General features: G+C 41.2%; 6 protein-coding genes across 9 annotated transcripts in view; all 6 read right to left on the bottom strand.

Annotated features, from left to right (window-relative positions):
* The window catches only part of LOC114562568 (protocadherin gamma-A11), a 262,197-nt gene that overhangs the window by 127,131 nt on the left and 118,561 nt on the right, over window positions 1-16,505 (bottom strand). The gene's annotated exons all lie outside the window — the stretch shown is intronic.
* On the bottom strand, window positions 790-3,216 carry LOC114563254 (protocadherin beta-16-like). Its single transcript, XM_028590103.1, has one exon. The coding sequence runs from the start codon at window positions 3,214-3,216 to the stop codon at window positions 790-792; it is 2,427 nt and encodes an 808-aa protein (XP_028445904.1).
* Window positions 3,331-6,459, bottom strand: LOC114563255 (protocadherin beta-16-like). Its single transcript, XM_028590104.1, has 2 exons — window positions 3,952-6,459; window positions 3,331-3,366 (listed from the first exon to the last, which is right to left on the bottom strand). Exons 1-2 carry the CDS (start codon window positions 6,370-6,372, stop codon window positions 3,331-3,333), a joined length of 2,457 nt encoding a protein of 818 aa, XP_028445905.1. The 5' UTR covers window positions 6,373-6,459.
* On the bottom strand, window positions 6,996-9,576 carry LOC114563256 (protocadherin gamma-A7-like). Its single transcript, XM_028590105.1, has 3 exons — window positions 9,201-9,576; window positions 7,138-7,913; window positions 6,996-7,016 (listed from the first exon to the last, which is right to left on the bottom strand). The coding sequence occupies exons 1-3, from the start codon at window positions 9,574-9,576 to the stop codon at window positions 6,996-6,998; spliced, it is 1,173 nt and encodes a 390-aa protein (XP_028445906.1).
* LOC114562572 (protocadherin beta-16-like) lies at window positions 10,114-16,489 on the bottom strand. The gene is made up of 2 exons (XM_028589042.1): window positions 13,911-16,489; window positions 10,114-10,472 (listed from the first exon to the last, which is right to left on the bottom strand). Exons 1-2 carry the CDS (start codon window positions 16,344-16,346, stop codon window positions 10,455-10,457), a joined length of 2,454 nt encoding a protein of 817 aa, XP_028444843.1. The 5' UTR covers window positions 16,347-16,489; the 3' UTR covers window positions 10,114-10,454.
* On the bottom strand, window positions 10,479-13,057 carry LOC114562574 (protocadherin gamma-B7-like; the record flags this gene model as incomplete). Its single annotated transcript, XM_028589044.1, has 1 exon — window positions 10,479-13,057. A coding segment is annotated over exon 1 (2,421 nt), but the record flags the coding sequence as incomplete, so codon positions are not given.

The following is a 16,505-nucleotide window of genomic DNA, read 5'->3' on the forward strand; positions in this document are numbered from 1 at the left end:
ATCTGTTGTAAAAATCACGGTGAGATTAATTTTCAAGACATTATTTGCAAATGAAATATAATTTTAACATCTAAAAAATTACCTAAAAAGCAGACGATGACTTCTAACAACGAACTGTAGAAAGTAAAATGAAAATATGAAGGTTTTCATTATGTAACGACAGCAATGCGTCCATACAACAATGCATTATCTTACAAGGTGTTGCAGTACATTAAGAGTAATATAATAACTTTGCTGTCTCCTATGCACTGTTAATATGTAAAACGTATGTGTAGGGATTTTTAAATAGTTAGATCCGTTGCCCAAAAGCTAACGTGTGAATTCTAAATACTGCAGCGAAGGATTAAGATGTTGAGGTGTGATAGATGTGTTGCATTTCACATCTGAGGTGACGGATCCGTGTTCTGTCTTTTGGGGATTACTAAACTGTGTGGTTTTTCTGGATTAATAGTGACAACAAACTACTCAACATTTACGAAGTGCTTTTAACAGCTCAACCTAAACCATGCTCTCACCATCCTTTAAGCGCGCGGATATATTATATTAAGAAAATGGAGATAGGAAAAGAAAGGTGACAGTATGACCATGACTATTATTTAGGCTTTATTACAGCAAATTTGATACAAATTCTTTTTGTAGGGATACGTTTTCACAACAAGGATATATGCTCTCCTGTTAAACCGGAATTCCTATCAATTGATACAACCCGACTGAGATCCTCTCCATGGAGCAATACTGTAAATCCAAAGACAAAAAAGAAAAACCAGAGAATAGGCGAAGTTAAATTATTTAACTGACCTCTAGAGGAGAGTCTGGTTCATCCAGGATGCTCTTTTCACTCTGTATCCGCTGCATCGTCCCTGTAGAACTGGGGTCCATTATCAGCACGTTCTGACTACCAGCTCTGCCGAACTTACAGTCACTCTTTCTGGAGTCAGTCGTCCTGCACACCTCGTAATTGTACACGTGTTGGAGAGTCCCTGTCCCCAAAGTGTCTGAGTAACGTGGTGGAAAATATGGAATCACAGGGAGATTGGAGTGATACAGGATGCGAGACTGTCTCCATCTGTAGATTTTCACTGATATAATAACCACTAAACACGTGATGAAGAGGAAGGAAACTACCGCCAAAGCCAACACTAAGTAAAAAGTCAGGTTGTCATTGTACTCCTTGTCGTGTGTAAAGTCAGTGAACTCAGACAGCACTTCAGGGAAGCTGTCCGCCACCGCCACGTTAACAATGACTGTAGCTGAACGAGAGGGCTGCCCGTTGTCCTCCACTATAACAGTCAGTCTTTGTTTCACAGCATCTTTATCAGTGACTTGGCGGATAGTTCTTATTTCTCCATTCTGTAAGCCCACTTCAAACAGCGCCCTGTCTGTGGCTTTCTGCAGTTTATAGGAGAGCCAGGCATTCTGTCCAGAGTCCACATCAACAGCCACCACTTTAGTGACCAGATAGCCCACATCTGCTGAACGAGGCACCATTTCAGCCACCAGAGAGCCTCCAGTCTGGACTGGGTACAGAACCTGAGGAGGGTTGTCGTTCTGGTCCTGGATCAGTATTCTAACTGTAGCCACTGAACTCAGAGGAGGGGATCCAGCATCACGAGCAGTCAAGTTAAATTCAAACCACTTGATTTGCTCATAATCAAACGACCTCACTGCATGAATGACACCATTTTCTGAATTTACTGACACTAAAGAAGACACAGCTACCCCATGAATCTCTTTCTCTTCCAGAAAATAAGAAACTCGAGCGTTTTGGCCCCAGTCTGCATCTTTAGCACTGATAGTAAATATAGAAAATCCAGGTGAGTTGTTCTCTGGTACAGTCTTACTATATTCTGATTGGTCAAATTTGGGTGGGCTGTCATTAACGTCAGACACTTTTACATTGATGTTTTTACTGCTAGTCAGAGGCGGAGAGCCTTGGTCAGAGACGGTTATGGTGATGTTATACTCAGAAATACCTTCTCTGTCTAAGACGTCTTCGGTGACTATAGTATAATATCCTGTTAATGAAGACTCGATTTTGAAAGGTATGTCAGAGTTAATGGAGCATTTGACAACACCGTTACCATCAGAGTCTTCGTCATCAACATTGATTACAGCTATAGTTGTACCTGGAGGAGAATCCTCAGATATCGAGTTAGAAAATGACATCAGCTGTATTGTAGGGACGTTGTCATTCTCGTCAATTATTTGAATAACAACGTTGCACGTATCGGAATATCCCCCATGGTCACTGGCTTGAACGTTTAATTGATAAGTCTTAAATTTTTCAAAATCTAGTTTACCTGCAACTTTAATCTCTCCAGTTTTAGCATTTACTTCAAAAAGTTGCTTCGCCTCTCTGGCGACATGAGCTATAGAAAATGTCACATCGCCATTGACTCCTTTATCTGCGTCACTTGCACTTACAGTGGTTACCACTGTTCCTTCAGGAGAATTCTCCTGGACATCTGCTTTATAAACAGGCTGGCTACACACTGGCGCATTATCGTTAGCATCTAGCACAGTGATATGAATTCGCACTGTCCCTGATCTGTGTGGCTCCCCTCCATCTGAAGCAATCAGCACGAGTGTGTGAGTCTCCTCTTTCTCTCGGTCTAACGGGTTTTGCAAAACCATTTCGATCAATTTTCCTCCATGACTCTGGCTCTGTACTTCCAATTTTAAATGATCTGAGGGTTTAAGTGTGTATTTTTGAATATCATTAATACCAACATCAGGGTCGTCTGCACTCACCAAAGAGAAGCGAGTCCCTGATGCAGCATTTTCAACTATTTTCAAATTGATTTCATCTTTTGGAAAAGACGGACTGTTATCGTTTATGTCTATTACCTCCACTGTTACCCGATAAAGCTGGATTGGATTTTCTAAAATTACCTCAAAACTGAAGCTACAGGGCGTCGTCTTTCCACACAGCTCTTCTCGGTCGATTCGCTCTTTAATAACAAGGGTGCCTTTGTCTCGATTTAAATCAACATACTGTCGGCTTCCTTTTGTAATAATACGAGCTTTACCTGATATGAGCCTCGCCACATCCAAGCCCAAATCTCTAGCAATGTTTCCAACAAAAGACCCTTCTGCCTGCTCCTCCGGTACGGAATATCGAGCCTGTCCAGTAACTGAGCTCAGTTTGAAAAGACAAAGAATGACAAACAGTGCTTGCCATCGGCCTCTGCGAGCGGTTATCCACATACACGCCATCATAAATCCAGAGGAACAGACGCAGTAATCTCATTCAATGCAAAACTGATGTGATGAAATCCATGAATTGAAAAGGTAAGGGATTTTAAGCAGAGTAAGTCCACAAGAAATGCTTCACTTTAAACCTTCACGGGCCAGACCGTCTTCTCTCTAAGTAGAAAAACACTGAAGGGAATTAAAGGGGTGGACCGCTGCACTGCTTACTTGGACAGATAGTCAGCGATGTATCAACAGCGGCGCTCAGAGCCCATCCACGGTAATGTATGTGTGCGCAATTTCTAGGAACACTATTAATGTTGAATTCAAAGATTATGGATACATTTTGATGTATGTGATATCACTACTGACTTTAAAAACAAATAATTGCATGTCATAAATTGTGTAGGGCACATTGTATCTCAAATGTTTAGAAACGTGACCAATTAGGATGCATTAACAATATCAACACCAATACTAATACAAATATTAATAACGATAATAATAATAATAATAAAAGCAATATTATTATTATTTGTAGTAGTATTCTTAGATTGTTTTTCAGACGGTAGCATTTCTGAACAGAAGTCATGAGGAAGGTGGAAAGTTTTCAAGCCAGAAAGCACTTTCAGATAAAAAAGGAGCTGTCCACATTTTGGTGCTGAAATGAATCGAGAGCGCAGCTACCTATTGCAATATACACTTAATCTCAGAGAAACAATGTTTGAAGAAGTTAAGACTTTGCGCATTGCACCTCACCTCTAGAGGAGAGTCTGGTTCATCCAGGATGCTCTTTTCACTCTGTATCCGCTGCATCGTCCCTGTAGAACTGGGGTCCATTATCAGCACGTTCTGACTACCAGCTCTGCCGAACTTACAGTCACTCTTTCTGGAGTCAGTCGTCCTGCACACCTCGTAATTGTACACGTGTTGGAGAGTCCCTGTCCCCAAAGTGTCTGAGTAACGTGGTGGATAATATGGAATCACAGGGAGATTGGAGTGATACAGGATGCGAGACTGTCTCCATCTGTAGATTTTCACTGATATAATAACCACTAAACACGTGATGAAGAGGAAGGAAACTACAGCCAAAGCCAACACTAAGTAAAACGTCAGGTTGTCATTGTACTCCTTGTCGTGTGTAAAGTCAGTGAACTCAGACAGCACTTCAGGGAAGCTGTCCGCCACCGCCACGTTAACAATGACTGTAGCTGAACGAGAGGGCTGCCCGTTGTCCTCCACTATAACAGTCAGTCTTTGTTTCACAGCATCTTTATCAGTAACTTGGCGGATAGTTCTTATTTCTCCATTCTGTGAGCCCACTTCAAACAGCGCCCTGTCTGTGGCTTTCTGCAGTTTATAGGAGAGCCAGGCATTCTGTCCAGAGTCCACATCAATAGCCACCACTTTAGTGACCAGATAGCCCACATCTACTGAACGAGGCACCATTTCAGCCACCAGAGAGCCTCCAGTCTGGACTGGGTACAGAACCTGAGGAGGGTTGTCGTTCTGGTCCTGGATCAGTATTCTAACTGTAGCCACTGAACTCAGAGGAGGGGATCCAGCATCACGAGCAGTTACGTTAAATTCAAACCACTTGATTTGTTCATAATCAAACGACCTCACTGCATGAATGACACCATTTTCTGAATTTACTGACACTAAAGAAGACACGGCTACCCCATTAATCTCTTTCTCTTCCAGAAAATAAGAAACTCGAGCGTTTTGGCCCCAGTCTGCATCTTTAGCACTGAGAGTAAATACAGAAAATCCAGGTGAGTTGTTCTCTGGTACAGTCTTACTATATTCTGATTGGTCAAATTTGGGTGGGCTGTCATTAACGTCAGACACTTTTACATTGATGTTTTTACTGCTAGTCAGAGGCGGAGAGCCTTGGTCAGAGACGGTTATGGAGATGTTATACTCAGAAATACTTTCTCTGTCTAAGACGTCTTCGGTGACAATAGTATAATATCCTGTTAATGAAGACTCGATTTTGAAAGGTATGTCAGAGTTAATGGAGCATTTGACAACACCGTTACCATCAGAGTCTTCGTCATCAACATTGATTACAGCTATAGTTGTACCTGGAGGAGAATCCTCAGATATCGAGTTAGAAAATGACATCAGCTGTATTGTAGGGACGTTGTCATTCTCGTCAATTATTTGAATAACAACTTTGCACGTATCTGAGTGTGCCCCGTGGTCACTAGCCTTAACGTTTACCTGATACGTTTTAGATTTTTCAAAATCTAGTTTACCTGCAACTTTAATCTCTCCAGTTTTAGCATTTACTTCAAAAAGATGCTTTGCCTCTCTGGCGACATGAGCTATAGAAAATGTCACATCGCCATTGACTCCTTTATCTGCGTCACTTGCACTTACAGTGGTTACCACTGTTCCTTCAGGAGAATTCTCCTGGACATCTGCTTTATAAACAGGCTGGCTACACACTGGCGCATTATCGTTAGCATCTAGCACAGTGATATGAATTCGCACTGTCCCTGATCTGTGTGGCTCCCCTCCATCTGAAGCAATCAGCACGAGTGTGTGAGTCTCCTCTTTCTCTCGGTCTAACGGGTTTTGTAAAACCATTTCGATGAATTTTGCTCCATCAGGCTGGCTCTGTACTTCTAATTTGAAATTATGTGAATGTTTAAGCAGGTATTTTTGAATATCATTAATACCGACATCGGGGTCGTCTGCACTCTCTAGACCGAAACGAGACCCTGATGCAACACTTTCAACTATTTTCAAATTGATTTCATCCTTTGGGAACGACGGACTGTTATCGTTTATGTCTATTACCTCCACTGTTACCCGATAAAGCTGGATTGGATTTTCTAAAATTACCTCAAAACTGAAGCTACAGGGCGTCGTCTTTCCACACAGCTCTTCTCGGTCGATTCGCTCTTTAATAACAAGGGTGCCTTTGTCTCGGTTTAAATCCACATACTGTCGGCTTCCTTTTGTAATAATACGAGCTTTACCTGATATGAGCCTCGCCACATCCAATCCTAAATCTCTTGCAATGTTTCCAACAAAAGACCCTTCTGCCTGCTCCTCCGGTACGGAATATCGAGCCTGTCCACTAACTGTGCTCAGCTTGAAAAGACAAAGAATGGCAAACAGTGCTTGCCATTTGCCTCTGCGAGTGGTTATCCACATACACGCCATCATAAATCCAGAGGAACAGAAGCAGTAATCTCTTTCAATGCAAAACTGATGTATTCAAATCCATCAATTGAAAATGTAATGGTGTTTTCAGCAGAGGAAGTCCACAAGAAATGCTTCACTTTAAACCTTCACGGACCAGACCGTCTTCTCTCCAAGCAGAAAAACACAGAAGGGAATTAAAGGGGTGGACCGTTGCACTGCTTACTTGGAGAGTTAGTCAGCGATGTATCAACAGCGGCGCTCAGAGCCCATCCACGGTAATATATGTGTGTGCACATTATTAAAAAAAAACTTGAGATGTTGTATTCAATGTTGTTGTATTTATCATGGATACAAATTGATGTCTATAATATTATGGCTACTGACATTACAAAAATTATTTCATGTCGTAACTTGTGTAGGGCACTTTATATTTTCAAATGTTGAGAAACGTGCACAGTTATGTTGCATTAGTAAGAATAATAATGATAATAATAACAACAATATTAACAAAACAATAACAGAAATATCAGTATTATTTTTAGTAAAAAATTTGTAGTAGAAATATTTTCAGAGGGTAGCATTATTAAACAGAAATTATGAGGAAAGTGGAAAGTTTTCAAGCCAGAAAGCTCTTTCAGATAAAATTAGTTGTCTACACTGTGGTGCTGAAACGAAAAGAGAGCACTTGTTTTCGGTTAAACTGTACCCTGCTACATATTGCAATATACATTTCATGTCAGAGAAACAATTTTTTAATAGGTACAGACTTTGCGCATTGCACCTCACCTCTAGAGGAGAGTCTGGTTCATCCAGGAGGCTCTTTTCACTCTGTATCCGCTGCATCGTCCCTGTAGAACTGGGGTCCATTATCAGCACGTTCTGACTACCAGCTGTGCCGAACTTACAGTCACTCTTTCTGGAGTCAGTCGTCCTGCACACCTCGTAATTGTACACGTGTTGGAGAGTCCCTGTCCCCAAAGTGTCTGAGTAACGTGGTGGATAATATGGAATCACAGGGAGATTGGAGTGATACAGGATGCGAGACTGTCTCCATCTGTAGATTTTCACTGATATAATAACCACTAAACACGTGATGAAGAGGAAGGAAACTACAGCCAAAGCCAACACTAAGTAAAAAGTCAGGTTGTCATTGTACTCCTTGTCGTGTGTAAAGTCAGTGAACTCAGACAACACTTCAGGGAAGCTGTCCGCCACCGCAACGTTAACAATGACTGTAGCTGAACGAGAGGGCTGCCCGTTGTCCTCGACTATAACAGTCAGTCTTTGTTTCACAGCATCTTTATCAGTGACTTGGCGGATAGTTCTTATTTCTCCATTCTGTAAGCCCACTTCAAACAGCGCCCTGTCTGTGGCTTTCTGCAGTTTATAGGAGAGCCAGGCATTCTGTCCAGAGTCCACATCAACAGCCACCACTTTAGTGACCAGATAGCCCACATCTGCTGAACGAGGCACCATTTCAGCCACCAGAGAGCCACCAGTCTGTACTGGGTACAGAACCTGAGGAGGGTTGTCGTTCTGGTCCTGGATCAGTATTTTCACAGTCACATTGCTACTAAGTGGAGGAGAGCCTCCATCCTGCGCTTTGACTACGAAAATAAGCTGTTTGATTTGCTCATAATCAAGTGAGCGCACTGCGTGTATCACTCCGGTTTCTGAATTTATAGAAGCATATTCAGAAACTGGAGATCCGCCGATATTAATATCTTCCAGAATATAAGATATACGGGCGTTTTGGTTTTCATCAGGATCTTTAGCACTAACGGTGAGAACAGAAACGCCTGGAGAGTTATTCTCTGCAATAAACGCAGTGTAAACACCTTGCGAAAACACTGGAGCATTATCGTTCACATCAGAGACCTTTAAATGAAAGCTTCTTTTTGTTGAGAGAGGAGGCATTCCTGCATCTGTCGCAACAACAGTGATGTTATATTCGGTAACAGTTTCACGATCTAATGCAGTATCTGTTACCAATGTGTAGTAATTTCTTAAATTAGATTTAATCTTGAAAGGTGCAGTTTGTTCAATCCTACAGTTTACTTGTCCGTTATCACCAGAATCCAAGTCTTTTACATTTATGATGCCAATGGTTGTACCAGAAGGGGAATCTTCGGACACAGGACTAGTGAATGACATGACGCTTATGGTAGGGGCGTTGTCATTTACATCAATTACTTCAATTATGACTTTACTTGAATCTGTCAAACCCCCCTGATCTTTTGCATCGATTCTCAGTTCGTACTTTTTATCTTTTTCATAATCAATAGAACCTGTTATTAAAATGACACCAGATTTTTCATCTATTGTGAACAAATCACTGAGGCCATTGCTGAGGTCTGACAAATAATACGTTACAATACTATTTGACCCGAAATCTGCGTCACTAGCATTAACAGTGGTAACGTAAGTATCTCTGGGAGAGTTCTCCATTACTGTAGCTTTGTACACCGACTGATTAAAAACAGGTGCATTATCATTGACATCAAGAACAGTGATATCTATATTTACTGTACCAGATCTCTGCGGAGTCCCACCGTCTACAGCTATGAGCTTTAGAGATAGATTAGGATTCGTCTCTCTGTCTAATGGCTTCTGAAGCACCATCTCTGCATATTTCTTTCCATCTGCATTCGAGTTTTGTTTCAGAACAAAATTCTCATTCTCGGTCAAAAAATATTCTCTGAGTCCATTGACACCCACATCTGGGTCTTCTGCACTTGTCAATGGAAATCGAGCGCCAGTATTAGCTATTTCGCTGATTTCAAAATTGATGCTATTTCTTTTGAACGTGGGGGAATGATCATTTATGTCTGTTATTTCAACTGTAATTTGATGTAACTCCATTGGGTTTTCTAGAATGACATCGAAGTTGAAACTACACGGCGTAACGTCTCCACAAATCTGCTCCCGGTCTATTCTCTCTTTCACGACTAAAATCCCTTTGTCTGTCTTCAGCTCAGTATACTGGATGCTTTCTCCGGTCACGATGCGGGCCCGACCAGAACGAAGCCTTTTCAGATCCAAACCAAGGTCCTGTACTACATTACCGATTAGGGAGCCTTTCTTCATCTCCTCTGGGATTGAATAACGGATATGTCCGCTGACCATGTGGTTGAGATAAAAAACAAAGAACAGTAGCTTCCAATCCTGTCCGCAGCCAAAGCGCCATTTTACGCACCGGGAGTAGGGTGTTATTCCACATGCCATAGCAAAACAAAATAGTTCAACGATCCCAACACGATACGTGTTCCAAGAAACACTGGACGTACCTCTAAAGAAAAATGATGCCCACTTTCAGTTTACTGTATATATATGAATTGAGATATTAATTAATACGTCTGTTTTCCTCGAATGCCAGCCCACAGTGCAGACTACCTTTTTTTTCTCTCATAAGACACGGTGGTTAGGGAGGGGACTGTGTGGTAATTTTGTAAAGAATGTGTTGGATTGACCAACAGCGTCCCTTGGAGTTCAAAATCAGAAACACAATATAAAACTATTTCTGGAAATATTAGGTGGTTGATTAAATTTGATTGGTGGATAATCAAAATAATCTAAAAAATATAAACGCAATATTCCGCAAAAGGACAAAAACCTCAAAGTACAAACTAGTCTCACCCTGACTTTTAGTATAAAGCTGTTTTTATTAAACTAAATCTAAAAATATGCTAAAGTGTGAATACATAGAACATTGCAATACATGTCATACAAATGAACAAAAAACGAATAAACCTTTATCACGACTCGGAGAAGCTATGTTGAATGTGAACTGTAAAAGGAGCATTTTTGCCTGTCACTACAATAATTTAAGTAACATACAAACCACTTCTTTCAACAATCACGAGTGAATTCACAGTAAAAGACTCTGGAGATCACTCGTGCTTTGCTAGCATATTTAGAAACTAAAAAGATATCAGTCTGCCTATCACTAAATGATAAATAAGGATTATATGTTTTTGAAGTTCCTATCAAGTGCTGCAAAGTGTGATGCTGTCCATGGTGCTGAAGAGGACGATATAGATTGGAGCACTTCACTATAAATGTAACTAAACACAGAAGGATAAATAAACTGCGCAGAGACAAATCTACATAATTGAACTGACCTCTAGAGGAGAGTCTGGTTCATCCAGGATGCTCTTTTCACTCTGTATCCGCTGTATCGTCCCTGTAGAACTGGGGTCCATTATCAGCACGTTCTGACTACCAGCTCTGCCGAACTTACAGTCACTCTTTCTGGAGTCAGTCGTCCTGCACACCTCGTAATTGTACACGTGTTGGAGAGTCCCTGTCCCCAAAGTGTCTGAGTAACGTGGTGGATAATATGGAATCACAGGGAGATTGGAGTGATACAGGATGCGAGACTGTCTCCATCTGTAGATTTTCACTGATATAATAACCACTAAACACGTGATGAAGAGGAAGGAAACTACAGCCAAAGCCAACACTAAGTAAAAAGTCAGGTTGTCATTGTACTCCTTGTCGTGAGTAAAGTCAGTGAACTCAGACAGCACTTCAGGGAAGCTGTCCGCCACCGCCACGTTAACAATGGCTGTAGCTGAACGAGAGGGCTGCCCGTTGTCCTCCACTATAACAGTCAGTCTTTGTTTCACAGCATCTTTATCAGTGACTTGGCGGATAGTTCTTATTTCTCCATTCTGTAAGCCCACTTCAAACAGCGCCCTGTCTGTGGCTTTCTGCAGTTTATAGGAGAGCCAGGCATTCTGTCCAGAGTCCACATCAACAGCCACCACTTTAGTGACCAGATAGCCCACATCTGCTGAACGAGGCACCATTTCAGCCACCAAAGAGCCTACAGTCTGGACTGGGTACAGAACCTGAGGAGGGTTGTCGTTCTGGTCCTGGATCATTATATTTACAGTCACATTTCTACTGAGTGGAGGAGAGCCTCCATCCTGCGCTTTGACGACGAAAACCAGCTGTTTAATTTGCTCATAATCAAATAACCGCACTGCGTGTATGACTCCGCTTTCTGCATTAACTGACACACACTGAGAGACTGAAGATCCGTCAAGATCAGAAACCTCGAGAAAATAGGATATACGGGCGTTTTGGTTTTCATCAGGATCTTTAGCACTAACAGTGAGAACAGAAACGCCTGGAGAGTTATTTTCCACGATAAACGCATTGTAAACACCTTGTGAAAACACTGGAGCATTATCATTCACATCAGAGACCTTTAAATAAAAGGTTCGTTTTGTTGAGAGAGGAGGCATTCCTGCATCTGTCGCAACAACAGTGATGTTATATTCTGAAGCAGTTTCACGATCTAATGAAGCATCTGTTACCAAGTTATAGTAATTTCTTAAACTGGATTTTATCTTGAAAGGTGCAGTTTGTTCTATTGTACATGATACTTGTCCATTTTCACCCGAATCAAGATCTTTTACATTTATAATGCCAATAGTTGTACCAGGAGGAGAGTCCTCTGACACAGGACTAGTGAATGACATGACGCTTATAGTAGGGGCGTTGTCATTTACATCACTTACTTCAATTATCACTTTACTTGAATCCGTTAAACCTCCCTGATCTTTTGCATCGATTCTTAGCTCATATTTTTTATCCTTTTCAAAGTCGATTGGGCCCGAAACAGACAAAACACCAGAGACTTGATCTATGGACAACAAATCAGCTATATTGCTCCTCATGTTTGAAATTGAATATGTGATGTAACCATTCGATCCACTATCTGCGTCTGTAGCATTAACAGTAACAATATTAGTGCCTGTTGCTGCGTTTTCTATCACCGTAGCTTTATACACTGATTGGTTGAAAACGGGCGCATTGTCATTGGCATCTAAAACATTTATGTCTATATTTACAGTGCCAGATTTCTGCGGATTCCCACCATCTACTGCTATAAGCTTTAAAGAGAGATGGGGAACCTCCTCTCTGTCCAATTGCTTCTGAAGCACCATCTCAGCGTATTTACTCCCGTCTGGATTAACATGCTGCTTTAAAACGAAATGATCATTTGAAGTTAAAATATAATTTTGCAGGCCATTGACACCGACATCAGCATCCTCTGCGCTGTCGAGCACAAATCGCGCCCCAAGGTTAGCTGACTCGCTTATGTCTAACATAATATCGGATTTCTTGAATACCGGAGGATGATCATTCACATCTAACACTTCAATTGTTATGTGGTGTAGCTCCATAGGGTTTTCAAAAAGTATTTCAAAGCTGAAGCTACATGGCGTTACGTCTCCACAAAGCTGCTCTCGGTCTATTCTCTCATTCACGACTAGAATCCCTTTGTCTGTCTTCAGCTCGGTGTAGTGAATGTTTTCTCCGGTCACGATACGGGCCCGCCCAGAACGGAGCCTTTTCAGATCCAAACCAAGGTCCTGTGCTACATTACCGATAAGAGAGCCCTTCTTCATCTCCTCTGGTATAGAGTAGCGGATCTGAGCAGCGACGATATTAAATAAGTAAAGCAACAAAAGAACCATTACCCGCTGATGTCCGAAATACAAACGCCATTTGCAGAGTGGTTGCTGATACGCCATGTCAGAAAGGGAAATTATCCGAGACAAAAATAACCGAGATCCTCCGATCTATATTCAATAAAATCCACGCTTCCAGATGTACTTTGTTCATATATTAGAAAAGAAAGAAATAAAGCCACTAGAATAACAAAAAGTACTTTTTCTTGATGTACAAGTTTCCTGATGATCCCTCTTAGCCTACTTCAATGTGATCTTACAAAGAACGCTCCTGAACTGCAACACAGAGATTACGCATTACATTCTAGTTCAACAGCGTCACTTAGAGTTCAAAACGTGAACACCAGATGGTTTACAAACTATAATAATGAAGGAGGCATCCAAAGCACATAATAAAGACACATACTGATGTCTGAAATATAATGGCGATTACTTAACATGCTACTAGCAATAATAATAATGGTATTTAATTAATTGGAGTGGGTAGGGCACTTTAGATTTGCAAAGGCTGAGAAGCATGCTCAATTAGCATGCGTTACATTACATGCGTACATTAACAAGAAGAAAAGCACGAATAACATTATTATTATTATTATTATTAGTAGTAGTAGTTATAGTGGTAGTAATCGTAGTGGTAGTAGTAGTAGAAGTAGTAGTAGTAGTACTGTCACACTAAATGCTTTCTCTTGGGGGAATTACTTGAATTGTTGGGTCTTTGTAAATTATAGTGTGGTCTAGACCTACTCTATCTGTAAAGTGTCTTGAGATAACTGTTGTTATGATTTGATACTATGAATAGTATTGAATTAAATAGTAGTAGTAGTCGTCGTCGTAAGGTAACATTTCGAATTAGAAATGTATGGGGAAAGTGGAAAGTTTTAAAAACAAAGCACTTCCAGTTAAAAAGGAGCTGTTCGAACTGTGGTGCTGATAGAAACCGAGAGCACTTGTTATCGGAAAAATCTGAAACCTATTACCTGTTGCAATTTCAAATAAAAAATAAGATATGACTTTGCTTGTTGCACACAGCACCAGCAGTTGTATCTTTTAGTTAGGGAATAAAAGAGAACTGACCTCTAGAGGAGAGTCTGGTTCATCCAGGATGCTCTTTTCACTCTGTATCCGCTGCATCGTCCCTGTAGAACTGGGGTCCATTATCAGCACGTTCTGATTACCAGCTCTGCCGAACTTACAGTCACTCTTTCTGGAGTCAGTCGTCCTGCACACCTCGTAATTGTACACGTGTTGGAGAGTCCCTGTCCCCAAAGTGTCTGAGTAACGTGGTGGATAATATGGAATCACAGGGAGATTGGAGTGATACAGGATGCGAGACTGTCTCCATCTGTAGATTTTCACTGATATAATAACCACTAAACACGTGATGAAGAGGAAGGAAACTACAGCCAAAGCCAACACTAAGTAAAAAGTCAGGTTGTCATTGTACTCCTTGTCGTGTGTAAAGTCAGTGAACTCAGACAGCACTTCAGGGAAGCTGTCCGCCACCGCCACGTTAACAATGACTGTAGCTGAACGAGAGGGCTGCCCGTTGTCCTCCACTATAACAGTCAGTCTTTGTTTCACAGCATCTTTATCAGTGACTTGGCGGATAGTTCTTATTTCTCCATTCTGTAAGCCCACTTCAAACAGCGCCCTGTCTGTGGCTTTCTGCAGTTTATAGGAGAGCCAGGCATTCTGTCCAGAGTCCACATCAACAGCCACCACTTTAGTGACCAGATAGCCCACATCTGCTGAACGAGGCACCATTTCAGCCACCAGAGAGCCTCCAGTCTGGACTGGGTACAGAACCTGAGGAGGGTTGTCGTTCTGGTCCTGGATCAGTATTTTCACAGTCACATTGCTACTAAGTGGAGGAGAGCCTCCATCCTGCGCTTTGACTACGAAAATCAGCTGTTTGATTTGTTCATAATCAAGTGAGCACACTGCGTGTATCACTCCGGTTTCTGCATTTATTGAAGCATATTCAGAAACTGGAGATGCGCCGATATTAGCATCTTCCAGGATATAAGACATACGGGCGTTTTGGTTTTCATCAGGATCTTGCCCTCTTACGGTTAAAAGAGAAACACCCGGAGAGTTATTTTCCACGATAAACGCATTGTAAACACCTTGTGAAAACACTGGAGCATTATCGTTCACATCAGAGACCTTTAAATGAAAGGTTCGTTTTGTTGAGAGAGGAGGCATTCCTGCATCTGTCGCAACTACAGTGATGTTATATTCTGAAACAGTTTCACGATCTAATGCAGTATCTGTTACCAAAGTATAGTAATTTCTTAAATTAGATATAATCTTGAAAGGTGCAGTTTGTTCTATCCTACAGTTTACTTGTCCGTTATCACCTGAATCCAAGTCTTTTACATTTATGATGCCAATGGTTGTACCAGAAGGAGAATCTTCGGACACAGGACTAGTGAATGACATCACATTAATGACAGGTGGGTTATCATTTACATCAATCACCTCAACTACGACTTTACTCGAGTCTGTTAAAGCTCCTTGGTCGGTTGCTTCAATGCGTATTTCATATTTTTTGGCTTTTTCATAGTCAACCGGCCCTGAAAGAAATATCACACCAGTCGTCTGGTTAATTTCGAATAAACTGTCAATACTGCCTTGCATTTTGGAAATGGAATAATAAATCAAACCATTTGATCCGCTATCTGCGTCAGATGCATTTACAGTTATAATATAGGTACCTTTTGCGGCGTTTTCCATTACATTGGCCTTATAAACTGACTGATTGAAAACAGGAGAATTATCGTTAATATCTAGGACAGTGATATCTATATTTACTGTACCAGATTTCTGTGGCGTTCCACCGTCCACTGCAATCAGCTTTAGGGACAGACTTGGATATCGCTCTCTATCCAATGGTTTCTCAAGTACCATCTCCGCATGTTTTCTTCCGTCAGAATTTAAATGCTTTTTTAAATTAAAATTTTCATTTGGAGATAAATTATAATCCTGAAGCCCGTTTATTCCTACATCAGGATCATTGGCTGTTGGCAAAACAAAACGCGCTCCCGGTGCGGCTGATTCTCCAATCGTCAATTGCATCTCGTGCTGATGAAAAGAAGGTGAATTATCATTAATGTCCAATACTTCAACGGTAACGTGATGTAGTTCCATCGGGTTTTCTAAAATCAAATCAAAGCTGAAGCTACACGGCGTTATCTCTCCACAAAGTTGTTCTCGGTCTATTCTCTCATTCACTACCAGCGTCCCTTTGTCTGTCTTCAGCTCTGTGTACTGGATGCTTTCTCCGGTCACGATACGGGCCCGACCGGAACGGAGCCTCTGCATATCTATTCCAAGGTCCAATGCAACATTACCAATTATGGATCCTTTCTTCATCTCCTCTGGGATTGAATAACGTATTTGACCACTGACAATATGACTGAAAAAAAGAAGAAATAGCATGCTCTGCGACGTCATTCTCCAGCGCAAACGCCATCTTAGAGTGAAGTAGTCACATTTTCCGAAATCCATGTTACCAAATAAATTATATGAAATGATACTATCCAAACGTGTTTCTTAGAAAACCGAAGTATTAACAAAAACGTTATTTAAGTTTATAATAGAGATTTGTATTTCCAGCTATCTTGCTGTCGTGGTGAAAAAGATCAAATCAAACCCAGTCTGTACCCA

Source organism: Perca flavescens, chromosome 10 (genome assembly GCF_004354835.1).
Source record: "Perca flavescens isolate YP-PL-M2 chromosome 10, PFLA_1.0, whole genome shotgun sequence".
In the NCBI taxonomy this organism is placed as follows: Eukaryota; Metazoa; Chordata; class Actinopteri; order Perciformes; family Percidae; genus Perca; species Perca flavescens.